Source organism: Nilaparvata lugens, chromosome 14 (genome assembly GCF_014356525.2).
Source record: "Nilaparvata lugens isolate BPH chromosome 14, ASM1435652v1, whole genome shotgun sequence".
NCBI lineage: Eukaryota > Metazoa > Arthropoda > Insecta > Hemiptera > Delphacidae > Nilaparvata > Nilaparvata lugens.
This window is the reverse complement of record NC_052517.1, coordinates 6,882,664-6,903,670: the sequence shown is the minus strand read 5'-3', so window position 1 is coordinate 6,903,670 and position 21,007 is coordinate 6,882,664. Positions and strand designations below refer to the sequence as shown.

Sequence of the window (21,007 nt, the reverse complement as noted above, 5' to 3'; positions counted from 1 at the left end):
AAAAATATGAAATACCTATACCATAATATCAAATCCAAATTATGGAAATGTATTATTAAATCATATGAAGATATGTTTTCTTGACGATTACATGTTACATGTTTAACAATTTAATTGCTCATTGACCAAGCAAAGTGAGGTCTAAGATTCAAGTCGACGGTTTTTGCATTTCTCTTTATGTTTAAATGTTTATATGATGTGCATTTACGGCGAAACGCAGCAATAGGTTTTCATGAAATTTGACAGGTATGTTCCTTTTTAAATTGCGCGTCAACGTATATACAAGGTTTTTTGGAAATTTTGAATTTCAATGATAATATAAAAGGAAAAGGAGCCTCCTTTATACGCCAATATTAGAGTAAAAATCAGACTAGAATAATTCATCATAAATCAGCTGTCGAGTGGATTATAAATAGCATGCCATGACGCATGCAATTCAATATCTCAATGTGACTTGATGAAAAATCACCTGCTATGTGGACTATTAACTGCATGCCTCATTGAATGCAATTTTTATACACTATTAAATGAACTACTTACTACCATAGAGAAACAATAGTATAAGTAGATATCCCATGGTATAGGGCGATTATGTCGCAACTTTTACTGTTATCTCAAGCCGATTACTGTCGATTATTGTCAATTTTTACTGTTTTGTTGGGGTGAGAGTGTATGAACGGCACAATTTGAGAGACTACCAGTGTCACACAGCTGTGTAGGAAAGAACTATGTGAACTATCGGCTTGGGATAACAGTAAAAGTTGCGACATAAACGCCCTATACCATGGGATATCTACTTATGCTATCGTTTCTCTATGCTACTACGAAATAACATATGCAATAAATTGATAACCAAAATAACATAGTATTGTCTCTCTGCTATTTTGAACTCGGGCTGTCCTGTTGCCAGTATGTCTTGAAGGAGATTAGCTTTTGATGTTTGCATTTTCGATACACCAACCCAACAGTCATTAGCCGTTTTCACACCGATATCTCGCCGACACGACATACAGACAGGATTTACTCTGATGGACAGTATAAGAGGAGGATGTGGTTTATAACTGCGCGAGGTCTACTGTTCACAGAACTACTAGTTAACAAGAATTAACAATGATCTTGGATCCGATACATCGGTATGAATTGAACTTAATCACTTCTATCTGTGAACAGTAGACCCTCACGCAGTATTCTCATCCACAAGTACCTGATTGAAACTATAGACCTTATGGAAATACAGCAATAGACTGGCTTCTCCACACATCTGTGTAATCACTTGTCAGCTGATTTATGATGAATAACTCTATAGTCTGATTTTTACTCTAATATTGGCGTATGAAGGAGGCTCCTTTTTCCTTTTATATTATCCTTGAAATGCAAAATTTCCAAAAACCTTGTATATACGTCGACGCGCAATTAAAAAAGGAACATACCTGTCAAATTTCATGAAAATCTATTACCGCGTTTCGCCGTAAATGCACAACATATAAACATTCAAACATTGAGAGAAATGCCAAACCGTCGACTTGAATCTCAGACATCACTTCGCTCGGTCAATTATAGAAGGCAGTAAAACGAAAAATTACAACATTGTTTGAATAGAATAGAAAAGAATACCGGTACCGTATTCTCTTTATTCGACACAGCAAAACAAAACATTAGGTATGCAGTTGAATATCGTCACTAAAACTGATGTTAATACAAATTATTATAAATGATGTTCTCCTATAATCTCCACTAACTCTATATGAATAGCAATTCTAGCTCTACAAGAATATATTTATAGGATACTATTGTGGAAGACTAACCAACGGCAGTTAATCATGGTTAAATGTAATTGACGTAGGCCTACTGAGATTAAAGCCGGGCGTATGATCCTCATTATTTTCATAATAGTGATCAAAGTTAAACAAAACAAAATGTTGAAAGTTGAAATTTATAACTAGCAAAATTATTTAATAATCATTTTATTCTACACAGGCTCGTTTTTAAATTTGCCCGCGTAACTATCGAAAGAGCGATAGAAGTATATCGATACTAACTTGTACTCGATAGTCGAAAACCACTATCGACAGTTATTTCTTGACATCGATTATAATCAAGCAGAAAGCAGAAGCGTGGCAGAAGCGTGTTTCATGTAAAGTGAGGTTAAAATAAGGTTTTAATCTTGTTTTCTATATTATTTACTACATAGAACTTATTAGATGGTGTAAGTATGTGAAATACATTTATTATAGCTTTTCATTCTTAACAAATTCAAAGTGAAGGACAGAAATCAATTGTTATGCACTGTAATAGGCTACTACTTGAGTCATATAACCTTAACAAAGCACTGTGCTTAATTTGGAATAGCCTACTAACTGAGTAATATTAATATTACTTGCTCAAGATTAATTTCAATAGTCAAATTGCTTTGTATTTTTCATGACTCCTTGATTTATTATTTCTTATGTATTTTTTATTATGCACTTATTCTATAGGTCTATTTAGTTTCCAAGATCTCATTTTTTTATGAATCATATTTTGCAAGAAAGTTATAGGCCTACTTTTCATTGATATGTGATATCCATAAAAACTTAGATATTTTTGTTCAATATTTGACGTAATATTAATTAAGATTTATTATCTTACATACCATACAATGAAATAAAGGCTTTCCGCTTTCAATGTTTTGGAACAACTTTATTCAAACTTTTCATTATTTTTCTCAAAAATCTCCAGAATGACTTTCCATAAATTTAAAATTCAGTTTCAATTCATTTTCAATGCAAATTACCCTAATGTAATAACATTGATAGATGAAATAATAAGATAGTCCTTGTGCTATTTTTCTTCCAAATCTATGTAGCCTAATATTATAATTAGGCAAGAGTTTCCACGTATCAGTAATCAAGTGTAGTACAGTGAGAATATTATTTCCATAAGTTCCAATAGGTCTATTCATACCTGCTCGGGTGGGCTAAGTGAGAATACTCTCATTAGAGTTAATGGGAATTATATTTTCACTAACCCGGGTTTTGATATGTAGAAATCCGCCGTAATATTCTATAATATAATAAAGGAAAGAATTGTGCTTAATTGGAATAACCTACATCAAGTGGAACAAACTCATAGAATATTTTTGTTCAAAACTAAAGTACTTGATACATGTCTTCTACAAAATACATAAAATGAAAAAAATTTGGATATAATTAGGAAAGTATATTATGCATACGCCCACTCATTATTTCAATATGTAATAGAGGTCTGGGGCGCCGCCTTTGACACACATTTGAAAAAAGTTTTTATTTTGCAAAAACACATGATAAGAGCAGCTCTTGGAAGACCACGACTTTATTGAAGTAGAGAAATTTTCATCGAACTAAATGTCCCGACTCTGAGACAGACCTACATTAAAAGAGTAATTAGTTACATAAACAAACATAGAAATCAGTTTAAAATTCATACAACTCCCTATAACATACCGGCAAACAGTGCAAATAGATTTAACATACATCTCATAAAAGCGTACTATATGCAGACATCAACTTCAATACTAATGCAATTATTTAATCAATAAAATACCACTAGATTTTGTTAACAGGAATATAACTGGGAATTTAAATAGAATTATACATGAATGGATTGACAGAAACATCTACTTTAAATTAATCTAAAGCTGCGTATACATATACACACTTCCAACGCGCACCGAGCACGCTCCGCCTTCGTACCGCCCTCGAACCGCCCTCGTTCCTCCATCGTACCACAGTCGCTCTGCCCGCGCACCCATCATGAACGTTACGGAAGATGTTAGATCTTCTCGCGTTCCCCGGTCGAACCACTGTTGCTCCCCGGTCGATCATCAATCGCTCTGCTGGAGTGACGTTCGGTTGCGGAGCAGAGCGATAGTCTGTACGCACCTTAATGAATACGAGTTTGAGATACATTCGTGTATGTCTAAATTTTAGGATGTTGAGGATATGATTTAATATTTTTGCTTTTGTTTTGTATTCTTCCTTTTCTTTATTACTATTGTGATTTTATTTTGTATCATGTAATTACAATTGATTCACACCTGCACTCAGGATCTCCTTTGCAGGTTGTTATTAAACTTTATTGTTGATAATAATTGGCTGATACACGTAGGGGATAGGAAATTCACTAATGACGTATCATCACGTCTCAACTACTCAACTGATTAACTTAAAAAATTGTCATAAATTCCTAATTTACCAAGGATGTTTATAAGCCTATTTTAAATTATTCAAGTTTTCAGTATGTGACGTTTTTAATTAGATCCTTGTTATATTATTAATAGCCTACATAATCTGTCAATACCTTATCTTGAATCTTTATACATAATTTGCAGGTTAAAAGTTCAAAAACAACATGGATGACACTGAAAAAAGACCGCAATTTGGAAACAGACACCTACTGGATAAAAATGACACCTTTCAGCATAATGCGTGGTGAGTAATTATTCGAGTAGGCTTCCCATAGTCATATGTGATATTTACGTTAAAAAGTCAGTGAATATGATAGGATGGTAAAGTTGCCAATTTTCTGTTACCACCGCCTTCTATACTAGATAACTATAAGAAAAAACCAAAAATGACTTTGTTTATTTGTTGTGTTTCTTTTCTGGCTCAAAATTTTACAAAATTACTGAAAAATTTCCAATTTATAGAGATTTAAGTGAAATATTTTTGTTATTAATCAGTTTTTAAATATCAAAATTCAAAATTTTTAGTTTAGTCATTAGTTTTGAAGTGGAAATTGGACTTTTTGAAGTGAAAGTGAAATTTTAACCTTATTCTTTTTGAAATATTTATTTGTAAAAATTTGGGAGAAGACAGTTTTGGGCTATGCCTGTTGTCTTCTCCCAATCATATTATATTTATTATAACTATGATTTGTAATTGTCAATGAAATGAATAAAATGAATAAATGAATAACTATGAACCAAGTTATTCCGGTATAGCTGATCTTGTATTTAATGTTGATTATTGCTAATGTGATTATACAGGCTGTTTCATAAGTAGTAGTGTCGAATATTCTAGGGTATTGTTTCTGGATGATAGGAGTAGTGATGTGGATCGGGAATATTCCCAGTGGGAAGGAACTTATGATTTGGCAATATTTCCGAGGCCAAGAAATTTTGGGAACTTTATTTATTTATTTATTTATTTATGGAGACAACAGGTCACCCCTAATGTGTCTCCTTCACGAATACAACAATACAAGATGCAATACGTGAAATACAACAATACAAAGCTTAAAACTTAAGGGAATATTTAAAATTTTTCTAAAAATGATTGAAATTTATGAATCCCACTCATATTCTACATCAATATAATCAATAAATCATCATTCTATTTGATATTGATCAAGCTCAGCCACATTTTACATTGATATAATCAATAAATCATCATTCTTTGAGTCTGTTATTGCTCACTCACTCACTGTCTTTTAAATACTCGTATAGTCCAGTCAATTGATTGATTGATTGAGTACTTTATTTATGTAGATTACAATATATACTGGCTTATACACTTATATACAATAGCTTACAATACAGCAAAGTTATAGATGAATTTACATAATATAGACTAAGAAAATAACTATTGAACTGTATATGATATGAAAAAGCAATTTGTAATATAATAACTATAGATAATAATCATATTGTTATGCATCTACATAAATTGGCGGAGCTTTGGACATATCAATGTCCATTCTTTGGGAAGAATATTAAAAATATCCTCCCACTAACTCTCTACCAAATGGAAGATTATATAGGACAAATTTTTTATATCTTTCTTTTCTATTCTGTATTATGTTTGTTTGTGAAATAAATGAATTGATTGATTGAATTTTGGAACACAACTTGGAGCACCCCGTAGCTCCTTTAAGAAATTCAATTCAATTCAATTTATTTTTCCTACAGTTACGTTGAAAAGTGGCCATTGCTGCACTGATTACAGAACGCAAAGAATCACTTTTCCGCTCTAGTGCGGGAAAAATATTTCTGCACTCCAGATTTGCAACATGGCAACGCAAAATACTTAGTAGGTATATGGAGCAACAGTGCAGCAAAATCAAAATGAAGTTGGTAACAGTGACTGCTGCGGCTGCTATAGTGAGCAGAGGTGCAACCAAGCACAACGCGCTAATTATTATTCATTATTTATATTATAACCAACGAAAACGAGGACTTAGGATTTTAGGATTAAGGTTTTTATCAATAATAAAATTACACAGAAAAACATTTGATGCATTTCAGGCAATTTTACCCATAATTACCCACTTTTCATATTCAATGGTAACTGTAGGAAAAATTAAATGTGAAATACGTGCGCAAAAGTTCCTCTGCTGCACTCAAGTAGCCATTCCGCCCTCGCCTACGGCTCGGGCGTAAACGTTTCTTTCGGTGCAGCAAACTGTCACTTTGCGCACTAGTTGCACAAATAACTATTTTAATATTGATTTAAACTCGAGTATGCTCCTTGTTTTAGTTTAGCCTATTTTGCTGTATTTTATAATTTCATTTTTTGGATTTATATTCTACTCTAATCTTTATTAATGTGGTCAATTATTTTTGTGCGGAGAAATTGAATAAAATCATGCCATGAATTGCACTCAAAACTTTGTTGACTTTGTTTACCTGATTTACAGGCATTTATTAGTAAGTAAAAAAATCTTATTCAACTTGTAAGACATGAAAGTAGCATGATAATAATGGTGCAATTGAATGATTTATTGAGTGCTCATTTCTCCTTTCAGTTTATGAACTTCGAATTACTGTCTTCTTTGAACTTACTACAATTTATAAGTTATTCATCCTTATATTTCATACATAAATCTGTTGTATAACTAGGTGATTGAGACCATTTGAGACCACCATGAGACCATTGAGAAAAATGAAGAACCCAAGACATAACCTATAAACTTGAGTGTTGATAGGAAATGACATTGGGTAATACGGCAAGGCAGAACATCCGAAAGGATCTCTCTGCCAATAAAAGCCATAAGAGTAAATAAATAAAAATTGAGACCATGTGTAACAAAAAACGTCTTTCTCGGTCATTTTTTATGAAAGATATCATAAATTTCCTTAAGTTCCCATAAATTCCCGGGAATTTATGATTTTTGGGAATATTTCCCTTAAATTCTCTGGGGATATTTCCTTGATCTTAAATTCCCGGGAATTTTACATCACTAGATAGGAGACTACAAATGTCGTATTTGAAGTGTCCAAAACTCAGCGGTTATAATAAAATTAGTAGAGTTGATGGTGATGTTGTGAAATCTCTCCATAATAAGAAAACAAAGATATTGTCTAATTTCACTGAAAATTTATTAAAAAATAAATTTTTATCATTGAAATTTGTGTTAAACTTTATTTTGCTGTAATTTTTAAAGGTTTGAAATATAACCTTTCAAGTAAATTTTTTCTCAAATAGCCCATAGATTGTCAAGCCAAATACCTCAAGTCAGAGACAGAGTAACAGACCAGCTGTATAGAGTGGTAAAAAAAAAAAAAAAAAAAATAATAATATATAATAATATCCCCTTTTTTTAAAGTAAATTTAATTTTACCTAGAAAATAATTACAAAGGTGTATATATTTTGATATCATGTATAATATTCATTAATTTCATTACTTTAGTTATTGCCACCCAATTATTTAGGAGCTCTAGACTTCTAAGATTAGGTTAAAAATGTTTCTGTATCCTCATTCCTCAGTACAGCTGATGATGCGTTGGTTAACTACGTGAAACCATGGTTCTGTTTTAAAGTTTTTAATAAATTTTCAGTGAAATTTGACAATATCTTTGTTTTCTTATTATTCAGCGGTTATACTTATAGCTGCCATTTTGTCTTTTTCACTTGGGAATTTCTATCTCAAGAACTAAATGAAATTGGCATAAGTATCTATGCTATAAAGACTCAACTTTGAAAAATAAAATGAAAATTTTTCGATGAAAATAGCGGCCATTTTAAATGTTTAATTGCAAATTAAAGACTATAAAGATGCTATAAATGCTATTAAAATGCTATAAAGACTCAACTTTGAAAAATAAAATGAAAATTTTTCGATGAAAATAGCGGCCATTTTAAATGTTTAATTGCAAATTTCACGAAAACCGTTCACTTTTAAAAAAATGTACAAGAAACAAAAAAAAATAGCAAATTTTATCAAGATTTCAAGGATACCTCATTTATTAGGATTGGTCATACCTTGCCTATATGCCGTTCATTTGAATGAATCATAAATAGAAAAATGTATGTATGAATATGAATTATAACCTACAATATTTTCCTTTCAATAAATTTGATCATTCTATAACACATGTGTTTTAATTCAATTATAATTCAGTTACAATTGAATCTATATCTATATAATATATAAAAGCGAAATGGCACTCACTCACTGACTGACTGACTCACTCACTGACTCACTCACTCACTCACTCGCATAACTAAAAATCTACCGGACCAAAAACGTTCAAATTTGGTAGGTATGTTCAGTTGGCCCTTTAGAGGCGCACTAAGAAATCTTTTGGCAATATTTTAACTCTAAGGGTTGTTTTTAAGGGTTTAAAGTTCGTCTTTTAGCATGTATATTCTTCTTCTCCCAATCTCTTAATTATAATTGAAATTTCCATATCATATGTTACTATAGAACTATAATCTAGATAGAGTACCTCTTCGAAACAGTTGTTAACTGGCAACTAAATTAATAATTTTGTCAGGTTGGCATTAAGTTGAGTTGACTTTGTTAGGTTGGCATCAAGTTGAAGATTTAAATGCATTTATCGCGGAAAAATTGATTGGGCACTGCTACTTCAATCAGAGATATTCCTGGGAATATTATATTACTAGCCGTCAGGCTCGCTTCGCTCGCCATATCCGTTTAGCCAGACGTTTAGTCTGGATCCCCGACTGGATCGTCCTAACATATGATAAAAATGCTCAAATAATGAAAAAATGCAGGCGAGCGAAGCGAGCCTGCTGATCTCATTCTTGGACGATCCTGTCGGGGGTCCAGGGGGCGGAGCCCCCTGGCTAGACGAATATGGCGAGCGAAGCGAGCCTGACGGCTAGTGTGTTATAAGTCACAAGTGACGGAGGCAAAGCTATGGGATGCTTACTGTAATAATAATATTCTTCTAATTTTTGTTCTTTATTATTATTAAACGAAAATCCCAATTAAATGCTGTAATTCACCCCGAAGACTTCTGCTACTGCAAATATTGACAACAGGGTAAACAGCTAGATGGAAATTCGATGAGCGCTACTATTCAAAAAAAATCTGGTGTGGCGCACTCACACAACTTTCCTTGCCGTTATGAAAATTGATCATCTGACGCTAGTGTTCACGCGCATCTCAAGTCTACTATTCAAAGATCTGAGCCAGCTGGTGACAGGACAATAACGCTGGAGACACATGAGGTCTGCTATCTCTTCATAGTGAATGACAATAGAATCAACAGTTTGCAATTATTGAATAATCACATTTTCTCAAATTTCAAGCTTATTTTCAATTTTAGGTGAAAATGTTACTGGACATTAATTGTAGAGATTTTCATGCTCAATCTTTTCCACTCGAAATTTTTTGTTTAAATTATATGTGAGACCTGTTAATTGGAAATCTAAAATCAAACTTTGCATAGATGGGGCGGAGCTCCTGAACTTATTACAGATATGGGACTTGTGGCAGTTGATATAGCTTATCAATGACTATTTCAGGTATAACTTTAATCAAAATCGTTGGAGCCGTTTTCGAGAAAATCGCGAAAAACCCTGTTTTTTACAACATTTTCGCCATTTTAGCCGCCATCTTGAATTGCATTTGATCAAAATTGTTCGTGTCGGATCCTTATAGTGTAAGGACCTTAAGTTCCAAATTTCAAGTCATTCCGTTAATTGGGAGATGAGATATCGTGTACACAGACGCACATACACTCATACACACACACACACACACACACACCACACACACACACACACACACACAACACACACACACACACACACACACACACATACAGACCAATACCCAAAAACCACTTTTTTGGACTCAAGGGACCTTGAAACGTATAGAAATTTAGAAATAGGGGTACCTTAATTTTTTTCGGAAAGCAATACTTTCCTTAACTATGGTAATAGGGCAAGGAAAGTAATATTTGTCAGCCCGAGAATTTTTGTTCTCCTTATTTTCCTTCTTCTTCTACTTGTGATGTTTCTAACACAGGGACAACGTGGAGTGGAATGACGAACAGAAGGAGAGAGCAGAGGCTAAAGTGAGTGAACAGATGAGTCAGTTGATAGACGAACAACGTCAAAAGGAATTACAAGATGCAGCTGATAAAAGTTGGGATTCGTTCTACAGTATACACCAGAATCGGTCAGTTGTTTTTCTACTTCTACTTTTTGTTCTTCTTCTTCTTCTTTCTTCTTCTTCTTCTTCTTCTTCTTCTTCTTCTTCTTCTTCTTCTGTCTTCTCATGTGTTTCTACGTTTCATCATCATCATCAATATTCTATTGATCTTATAAGTGTGACATTGTCACAGTATTATTTATTTATTCATTTATTTATAAGGTTAGCAAAAAAAAAAATACAAGAATCGGAAAAGAAAAAACAGGCTATTGCCTAAAACTTCTTCAATTTCCTAATTTAGTTTTAAATTGTCCAAATATTATAGGTTATGTCCATTCAAATTTCTACACCAAATCACAATCTAAAATATAAATTAGAATAAAACAAACAATTTCAAATTTGGATGGATTAATAATAAAAGTTTCTTAAAAACATGAAACAAACTATAAATTCACAAAATAAAGAATAAAAACACTTGAATTTTGAGCTCGAAAATATCAGTATTGTATCATCTGGATGTACCAACTGTAATTAAAATTCTACACTAGGTTGCAAAAAAGTCTATTAACTTTAAATCCGATTGAATGTCACGAGAACCAATCAGAGAAGCCTTCTTCTCAAAAAAATTTCGATCGGTTCTCGTGGAATTTAATCATGATACAAATTTAATAGGCTTTTGTGCAAATGATCCTTAGTTATTAATTCATCTATTAGATGAATTAAACAAATAGAATTTCCAGAAACAGGCCAGTAAAAATTTAGTTTTGTCTAGAGACCTTGGAAAAAGTGGCTCTAAGAAAAACAAATGAAGTTTCTTCCGTTGAAATTAATTAAAATTGTTGAAGATTTTCAATGACTAATTACCAAACTATGTATATACAAATATAATACTTTTAAATATATGGAATCAGCAATAATTATAGACACTTAGGTGGGCCGTGCACTGGAACCGATTTCGTCCGAACTAGCATCGGCCGAAAACTACCGAACGATCCCCCATCAAAGAAATGAATAGATGCTCGTCCATTGCAACAGGTCCGTGCACGGCCGTCTCCGGCCGATCAAGTTTTCGATCCGAATTGAATGGGATTTTCCGGCTCTATCCGGCAGAACTAACTAGTCGAGCTGAAACAATAAAGTGTTCCCAACCTAAAATTGTTTCTTAGTCTTGTTTGTTTTTGTTTTTTTGTAGTTGTTCTATTTTATAAAGTTGTAACTATGGACAATGAAAAGTTGATAAGTTTGGTTCAAGAGCGTGTTCCATTGTGGGATTGATTGATTGATTGATTGAGTACTTTATTTATGTAGATTACAATATATACTGGCTTATACACTTGTATACAATAGCTTACAATACAGCAAAGTTATGGATGAATTTACATAATATAGACTAAGAAAATAACTATTGAACTGTATATTATATGAAAAAGCAATTTGTAATATAATAACTCTAGATAATAATTATATTGTTATGCATCTACATAAATTGGCGGAGCTTTGGACATATCAATGTCCATTCTTTGGGAAGAATATTAAGAATATCCTCCCCACTAACTCTCTACCAAACTGGGATATGAGAGACAAAAGATATCATCATCGTGATGTTCAAAGGAATCTGTGGACAAAGATTGCTTAATGATGAATAACTAATTTAGTGGATATTTGTTTATTCAATTTTCAAAATCTCAATATAATCATTGTTTATGACAAATTTTGGTGGCTATGATAGTAGTTAATTCAATAATTAGCAACTAGACTGATGTGTTCCAATGGACGACCATATTCGGCCGAATTAACGGCCGGCAGATTTGTCCGATCCAACGGCCAGACGGATCGGTTGAAGACGGTTCCAGTGGACGGTTACCCTTAAATGCGTTCGCTCGGTAGACATCTTAGAACTATCATGTCATAATTTTAAACGGCTTCTATTTTTTTCTCAAAAATTAAGGTATTGTTATTAATTTGAGGTTGTTCATCCCATTTTCTCAGTTGAATTACTTCCAATAAACAGCACTAGATTTCATTTTGCCTTCTGTAGCATTTTGTCTTTGTTTTCAAATTTATTATTTTCCGATTTCAGATTTTTCAAAGACCGTCACTGGCTTTTCACGGAATTCCCAGAGCTGGCACCAAATCTGGACCAAGGAAAACCGGAAAATTCAGAAACAACAGCGACTGATTCCGAAAACTCCACGAAACTGGATGAAAATTTGGAAAATATTACTACAAAACTAAAAACATCGACAAGTTTAGTGAAGGATTGTGAAAAAGTTGTTGAAAACACTTCAGGAAATTGTCAAACGAAAATAGGGGGAAATTCGGACAACTATACAAAACGTTCAGTTGCAGATTCGGAGAATTCTTCGACAAATTCACAAAATTCGTCAGCAGATCTAGGGCGAAATTCGGCTAACTTGTCTAAAACTTCAGTTGAGAATACGGAGAATTTTTGTGATACTTCGAGTAGTTTACGTGTTGATCACGGGAATATTTCAAGCAATTCTGGAAGATCAACACAATCTGACAGTGTCTTGACAAAAACTTCAGTTGAGAATTCGGAGAATTTTTGTGATAGTTCGGCTAGTTTACGTGTTGATCACGGGAATATATCAAACAATTCTGGAAGATCAACACAATCTGACAGTGTCTTGACGAAAACGTCAGTTGAGAATTCAGAGAATTTTTGTGATAGTTCGGCTAGTTTACGTGTTGATCACGACAATATTTCGAGCAATTCTGGAAGATCAACACAATCTGACAGTGTCTTGACGAAAACATCAGTTGAGAATACGGAGAATTTTTGTGATAGTTCGGCTAGTTTACGTGTTGATCACGACAATATTTCGAGCAATTCTGGAGGATCAACACAATCTGATAGTGTTGACCCAGTTCTGTCTACAGACCCTGCAAAAAATGGTGGAAAGAAAAATATCTTGGAAATCGGCTGTGGAGTGGGGAATTCTATTTTTCCTATTTTGCAATACAGTCAAGAAGAGAATTTGTTCGTTTATGGATGTGATTTCTCCAGTACTGCGATAGAAGTGCTGAAACAAAGCAAAAATTATGATACTAAAAGGTAATTTAAATAATAGTGAGGTCCACGTTATAATGGTAGTGTTTGATTAGCAATGGTATTGCTATCCTTTTCTATCATCATAGAGAAACAATAGCGTAAGTAGATATTCCATGGTATAGGGCGTTTATGTCGCAACTTTTACTGTTATCTCAAGCCGATTACTCACGATTATTGTCGATTTTTACTGTTTTGACCGGGTAAGAGTTTAAGAACGGTACAATATGAGAGACTACCAGCGTCATAAAGCTTCACGGGAAAGAACTACGTGGACTATATCGAGATAACAGTAAAAGTTGCGACATAAACGCCCTATACCATGGAATATCTACTTACGCTATTGTTTCTCTATGCTATCATTCAACATAGCAGATAGCACTATATCTTTCTCGCTTTGCTCTGTTGCCAGATCGTCTTTTAACAATTTAGAATTCATAATTAATTAACAAAATATTTCATCTTAATTATGAAATAATTGAAAAATATAATTTCTTGTTTGATAAAATATAATTGATTGTTTTAAACGAGAATGAACAGTTAATATTACATCAATAAACCTGTATCAGCTACCGTCTATAGAAGGCATTGACAAGACAGAGGATCGGCAACGTTGATCTTGTATCTTTCTCCACTGCCATTATAACGTGGACCTCACTATATATTATTATCATAGAGAAACAATAGCGTAAGTAGATATCCCATGGTATAGGGCGTTTATGTCGCAACTTTTACTGTTATCTCAAGCCGATTACTCACGATTATTGTCGATTTTTACTGTTTTGACCGGGTAAGAGTTTAAGAACGGTACTATATGAGAGACTACCAGCGTCATAAAGCTTCACGGGAAAGAACTACGTGGACTATCGGCTTGAGATAACAGTAAAAGTTGCGACATAAACGCCCTATACCATGGGATATCTACTTACGATATTGTTTCTCTATGCTATCATTCAACATAGCAGATAGCACTATATCTTTCTCGCTTTGCTCTGTTGCCAGATCGTCTTTTAACAATTTAGAATTCATAATTAATTAACAACATATTTCATCTTAATTATGAAATATTTGAAAAATATAATTTCTTGATTGATAAAATATAATATTGATTGGTATTTTAAACGAGAATGAACAGTTAATATTACATCAATAAACCTGTATCAGCTACCGTCTATAGAAGGCATTGACAAGATAGAGGATCGGCAACGTTGATCTCCTATCTTTCTCCACTGCCATTATAACGTGGACCTCACTATATATTATTATTTACTTACTAGCTGGCCCGGCGAACTTCTTACCTCCAAATAGTTTAATGCAAGATACCTAGAATAGAATGTATTCTAGGTACATTAGTTAAATGCATCTCATGACAAACTTTAGCTGGATGCACACCTAAGGAGGCGCGATGCGGTATTTTATTTATATAGATAATTTTTACTTTGCTTGCCCTATTACCATAGGTAAGGAAAGTATTGCTATCCGAAAAAAATTAAGGTACCTCAATTTCTGAATTTCTATACGTTTCAAGGTCCCCTGAGTTCAAAAAAGTGGTTTTTGGGTATTGGTCCGTATGTGTGTGTGTGTGTGTGTATGAGTGTATGTGCGTCTGTGTACACGATATCTCATCTCCCAATTAACGGAATGACTTGAAATTTGGAACGTAAGGTCCTTACAATATAAGTATCCGACACGAACAATTTCGATCAAATGCGATTCAAGATGGCGGCTAAAATGGCGAAAATGTTGTCAAAAACAGGGTTTTTCGCGATTTTCTCGAAAACAGCTCCAACGATTTTGATTAAAGTTATACCTGAAATAGTCATCAATAAGCTCTATCAACTGCCACAAGTCCCATATTTGTAAAAATTTCAGGAGCTCCGCCCCATCTATGCAAAGTTTGATTTTAGATTCTCAATTATCAGGCTTCAGATACAATTAAAACAAAAAAATCAAGTGGAATAGATTGCGCATGAGAATCTCTACAATTAATTTTCAGTAACATTTTCACCTAAAATTAAAAATAAGTTCAAAATTCGAGAGAATGTGATTATCCAATTATTGCAAACTGTTGGCAACTGTTGATGATTCACTATGAAGAGATAGCAGACCTTGTGTGTCTCCAGCGTTATTACCCTGTCACCAGCTGGCTCGAATCTTTGAATAGTAGACTTGAGATGCGCGGGAACACTAGCGTCAGGTGATCAATTTTCATAACGGCAAGGAAAGTTGTGTGAGTGTGCCATACCAGATTTTTTCCAATTGCAAAATAAATAATTTACTAAAAATCAATTAATTCTGAACACCGAAGACAACACAATTATCTGATACAAGGAATGACTTTGGAGCATGTGAGTATTTAACCTGAGGCCGCACTGCTGGATGGTTACACACACAACAGTCACTTTGTTTTTAGTCGGGGCGTTTAGAATAAAATACATGGGCGGTTATGGAGCAGCACACACTCTTGTCTACTATCCACCGACGGCTGTTGTATGACGCAATGATTATAACAGCTGATTTTTATTTCTGTTTGTGACCAGCTCACAAATCCTCCCCCATAAGGATTACATGTGAACTTCGAAGGACCGTAGGAAAGAGTCCTGAGAAGTCGGATTATAAATTTTATAGGCCATAAACCTGGTCCTGAACATAACGAACACAACTGAAAAAAATCATCAAATTCGGTGCACACATAAAAAAGTTATTGAATGTCAAAATTTGAGGCTCGATTTTTATTTATATAGATTATTAAGTTATCAATATTGATAATTAAATCAAATTTTTTACATCTTGTGAAACCAGATTTAAGTCACTAAGGTCCGTTTGCACAAAAGCCGGTCAAGCTTCAACCGTGATTAATTCCACTAGAACCAATCGGAAAAGCCTATTTTTGAAAAAGCATTTTCTGATTGGTTCTCGTGGAATTAATCACGATTAAAATTTAACCGTAAAGCAGAAACCACAATCTGTGGTTTCTGTGCTCAAGAGAATCACGAATACAAAACTTGCCCTAACAAATCACAGGCGCCTATATGTGCCAATTGCAAGAACATTAAAAAGGATGATAAACATCTAGTAAATGATACAACTTGTCCCTGCTATATTAGAGCAATTCAAAGTTTAATAGATAAAACAGACTATGGCCAATAAAATATTGTATTTAGAGCAGAGGTCAAAAACCTTTTATATCACTACACTTATTAAGAGCCAACTCGAAATTGTGTCATTCAAACAGAAATACGAAAACCTTAACATTTTGCTGGCTCATCACAAATCAAAAACAATTGACTCTCATTTTTCACTACTGTTTAACAGATTAGTTTTTGGAGCCTTTTACCTTATTGTGATAAATTTATTTTTACTCTATAAATATGACGAATGATTTAATAAATAATTTTGATAATGAAATCTCAGTTGAGTCATACAATACAATTCAAGTAGATGATATTTTTAATTTCAAACCGCAAAATTATACCACTGAGCCATGTAGATTTGTGAATATTTGTCACATGAATATAAGAAGTATGAATAAAAACTTTGATAACTTAGCATATATTCTAGGGAATTGTGATACTAAATTTGATTTTATAGCACTTAGTGAAACTTGGATTAACGATAGCACAATTAATCACAGTTTGAATGATTATTCAATTCATAGTGTACCAGGTAGACTGAATAAATGCGATGGAGTTTGTATTTTTACTAGGAACACATTCAATGTTGAAAACATAAATTTTATTATACTCGAATGTAATTCTCTAATACTGAGTGTCAGTATACCTGATGAAAATATTAATTCACAATAGTTACTATTCACCGTTCACCTTCTTCTAATTTGCAAATTTTTCTCAATAGTCTGAATGATTGCATGATTACTTGAAACATGAAAATAGTCAAAACATAATAATCATCGGTGATACAAACATAGATATAAACAGTAACACAAACTTTGTTAATGAATATTTCAATCTTTTGTCATCAAATGGTTTTAAATCTTACATTAATAAACCTACTCGAGAAATAAACGGATCCCAATCATGTATTGATCACATATTTTACAGAAAAACAAATGATGTTTGTGCGTCTATTATTGGATCAATAATGAAAACAAGTATTACTGACCACTATCTGACTTGTATAAACATTGGTCTTGGAGAAAATACTGGTAGAACTGAACCAAGTGTTAACACTAGAAAATCTATAAACTACCATGATTTGATAAATAATCTTGAGAAGTACAATTGGTCCGAGGTTGCATCACAACTTGATTTGAATATTGAAAATGCTGTTGAATTATTCGTTGATGCATTATCCACTGAGATTGGAAATGCAACCCAAATAAAAATTGTACCACACAAACTAAAGCCTCTCAAGCCTTGGATAACTGCTGGATTAATAACGTCAATAAGAAAACGAGATAAAATGCATCAGAAATTAAAAAAACAGCCTCAAAACAACTTTCTCAAATCACTATATAAAAACTACAGAAACACATTAAACAACATGATAAAAAATCTGATGTGGTACACTCACACAACTTTCCTTGCTCATATTCGAAACTACGATCAGACTTTTGTATATGTGTATATATAATTGTTTTCAGAGTACTTTTTCCTTTGTGTAAATTGTGAAATTCAATGATTTTTTTAGTCGTCATTTTTTAAAGTCGTCAAAACAGCTGTTCTACAGATGAAATATCTCGACTATGTGTTATTTTTATGAACTGCTCTACCTACCTACCTCATGCACGAGAAGGAGGTTACAAAGTCCATTTCTCAAGGATGGGGTGGACCCCCATTAGTTTCCCAGAAAAGAGACTCATGCCAGTAATAGAGCTGATAAATAACTATACAGAGTATGAATTTGAAAAAAATCGGTCAAGTTATTTTGAAAAAATCGTGAAAAACATGGTTTTTTAGTAATTATCCGCCATTTTTCTCAAGAATATTACGGAGCTCCTGCAATTTTCCAAGGAAAAAACTCATGTCATTTGATAGGGCTTATGAATAGCTACCAATGGCTTGAATTTGAAGAAAATCTTTAAAGCCGTTTTTGAGAAAACCGTGAAAAACCTGGTTTTTGGTCATTATCCGCCATTTTTCTCAAGAATATTACGGAGCTCATGGAATTTTCCCAGAAATGAGACTCATGCCAGTTGATAGTCCTTATGAATATCTATCCATGGTATGAATTTGAAGTAAATCGTTGGAGCAGTTTTCGAGAAAACGGTGAAAAACATGGATTTTTAGTCATTATCCGCCATTTTTCTCAAGAATATTACGGAGCTCCTGAAATTTTCCCAGAAATGAAACTTATGCCAGTTGATAGGGCTTAAAAGTAGCTATCCATGGTATAAATTTGAAGGAAATCGTTGGAGCCGTTTTCGAGAAAACCGTGAAAAACATGGTTTTTTAGTCATTTTCCGCCATTTTTCTCAAGAATATTACGGAGCTCCTGAAATTTTCCCAGAAATGAGACTTATGCTAGTTGATAGGGCTTATAAATAGCTATCCATGATATAAATTTGAAGAAAATCGTTAGAGCCATTTTCGAGAAAAACGTGAAAAACATGGTTTTTTAGTAATTATTCGCCATTTTTTCCGCCATCTTGAATTGAATTTTATTGAATTTCTTATTGTCGGGTCCTCATGGTATAGGGACCTTAAGTTTAAAATTTCAAGTCGATCGGTTAATTAGGAATGGAGTTATCGTGTTCACAGACATACACACACACACACATACACACACACAGACCAACACCCAAAAATCATGTTTTTGGACTCAGGGGACCTTGAAACGTATAGAAAACTTGAAATTGGGGTACCTTAATTTTTTTTGAAAGCAATACTTCCTTACCTATGGTAGTAGGGCAAGGAAAGTAAAAATCGAAGTATGACTACTATAATAATATACTACTCCAAAGCAGAGGCAATTCGAAAAAGACATGGGAGTGTATCAATGATCTATTGAATATAAAACGAGATAAAAAAATACCCAATATAGATCCCGAAGTTCTAAACCACCATTTCACGCATGTAGGTCAATTATATGCTAATAAAATAATAAATAACAGCCCTAGACAACGTACTCATGCCGATTCGTCAATCCCCTCATTCAATTCATTTTATTTGGCTGATACAAACAATGATGAAATAATAGACACAATCAATTCTCTCAGAAGTAACTCTTCTCCAGGAGTAGACAATTTGAGTTCTGCCTGTCTGAAAAAAATAGCTTCCTATATTGTAGAGCCTCTTAAAATGATAATAAATAAATGTTTTTTGGTAGGTTATTTTCCTAAACTATTTAAAGTTGCTAAAGTTGTTCCTCTTTATAAATCAGGTGATAAATCAAACCCCTCAAATTATCGCCCAATAAGTTTAATAAATAATTTAGCTAAAATAATGGAGAAAATTATAAAGAAGAGACTAGTAAGTTATTTGAATAAACATAGAATTATCAACAGAAATCAGTATGGATTTAAGAGTGGCATATCAACAGAAGATGCAATATCCGACTTTTTGGAAAGAATAATTGAAAACTTCAACAGTAAAAAGAAAACTTTAACAACTTTCTTAGACTTGGCAAAGGCTTTTGACACTGTATCCCAGTCAAGATTATTAGAGAAGATGGAACACCTTGGAATCAGAGGCTCACCTCTCAAACTATTCAATAGTTATCTAACTGAACGGTATCAACTACTTACGCTGAATACTTTATCAAGTAATAAAAAACTTACTGAATATGGTCTGCCTCAAGGCACTGTTTTATCACCAATACTTTTCCAAATTTATATTAATGATTTTCTTAAAGTTGACATTGGGAACTGCTCAATCATATCCTTTGCTGATGATACCGCTCTCACTTTCACTGGCAATTCCTGGTAGGACGTGCGCCCTAGCACAGAAAATGGTCTCAGAGTAGCACAATCATGGCTCGATGAACATCTGCTTACTTTAAATGCTTCTAAAAGCATATTCATGACTTTCTCACCCAATGCCCAAACACAACCTCATGAATAGAAAGTATTAAAATACACCAAGTAAACTGCAATTGTCAACAATCAACAAATCACTGTTTTTGTCCTGAAATTCGAAAAAAGGACCGAGTAAAATACCTGGGAATACTGTTGGATCCATATCTGAGATGGAATATTCATATAAACAGCATGTGTTTAAAAATAAAATTTCTAATATATAAATTTCATCAAATTAGAGAACTAAATAACTTGAAAATAGCCCGTTTAATCTACTTCTCTTATGCACAAGCTGTCTTACAATATGGAATAAGAGCTTGGGGTGGAGCCTTGAACACACATTTTGAAAAACTTTTCATAATTCAAAAATATATTATTAAAACAATTCTAGGCAAACCCAGACTTTATCCTACAAGCGATCTTTTCAATGAATTCAAAGTACTAACTGTTCGACAGCTGTACATAAAAATTTGATAATATATATTAAGAAGAATAAAAATAAATTTCTTCTTCGTGAAAGAAACTTGAATTTAAATTTACGTCCTATTAGAGAAACATTCCATCAAGAGAGGATGGATTTGAATGTATGTAGAAGACA

At 33.2% G+C, this 21,007-nt stretch overlaps 1 protein-coding gene across 1 annotated transcript in view; it reads left to right on the top strand.

Moving 5' to 3' along the window:
* The first annotated feature begins 2,071 nt into the window (after positions 1–2,071).
* The window catches only part of LOC111058184 (methyltransferase-like protein), a 32,316-nt gene continuing 13,380 nt past the window's right edge, over positions 2,072–21,007 (top strand). The window contains exons 1-4 of the mRNA XM_039440658.1: positions 2,072–2,206; positions 4,349–4,448; positions 10,238–10,390; positions 12,444–13,439. Coding sequence (XP_039296592.1) covers positions 4,369–4,448; positions 10,238–10,390; positions 12,444–13,439 — 1,229 coding nt within the window. The 5' untranslated portion in view covers positions 2,072–2,206; positions 4,349–4,368. The remainder of the gene's footprint in view (positions 2,207–4,348; positions 4,449–10,237; positions 10,391–12,443; positions 13,440–21,007) is intronic.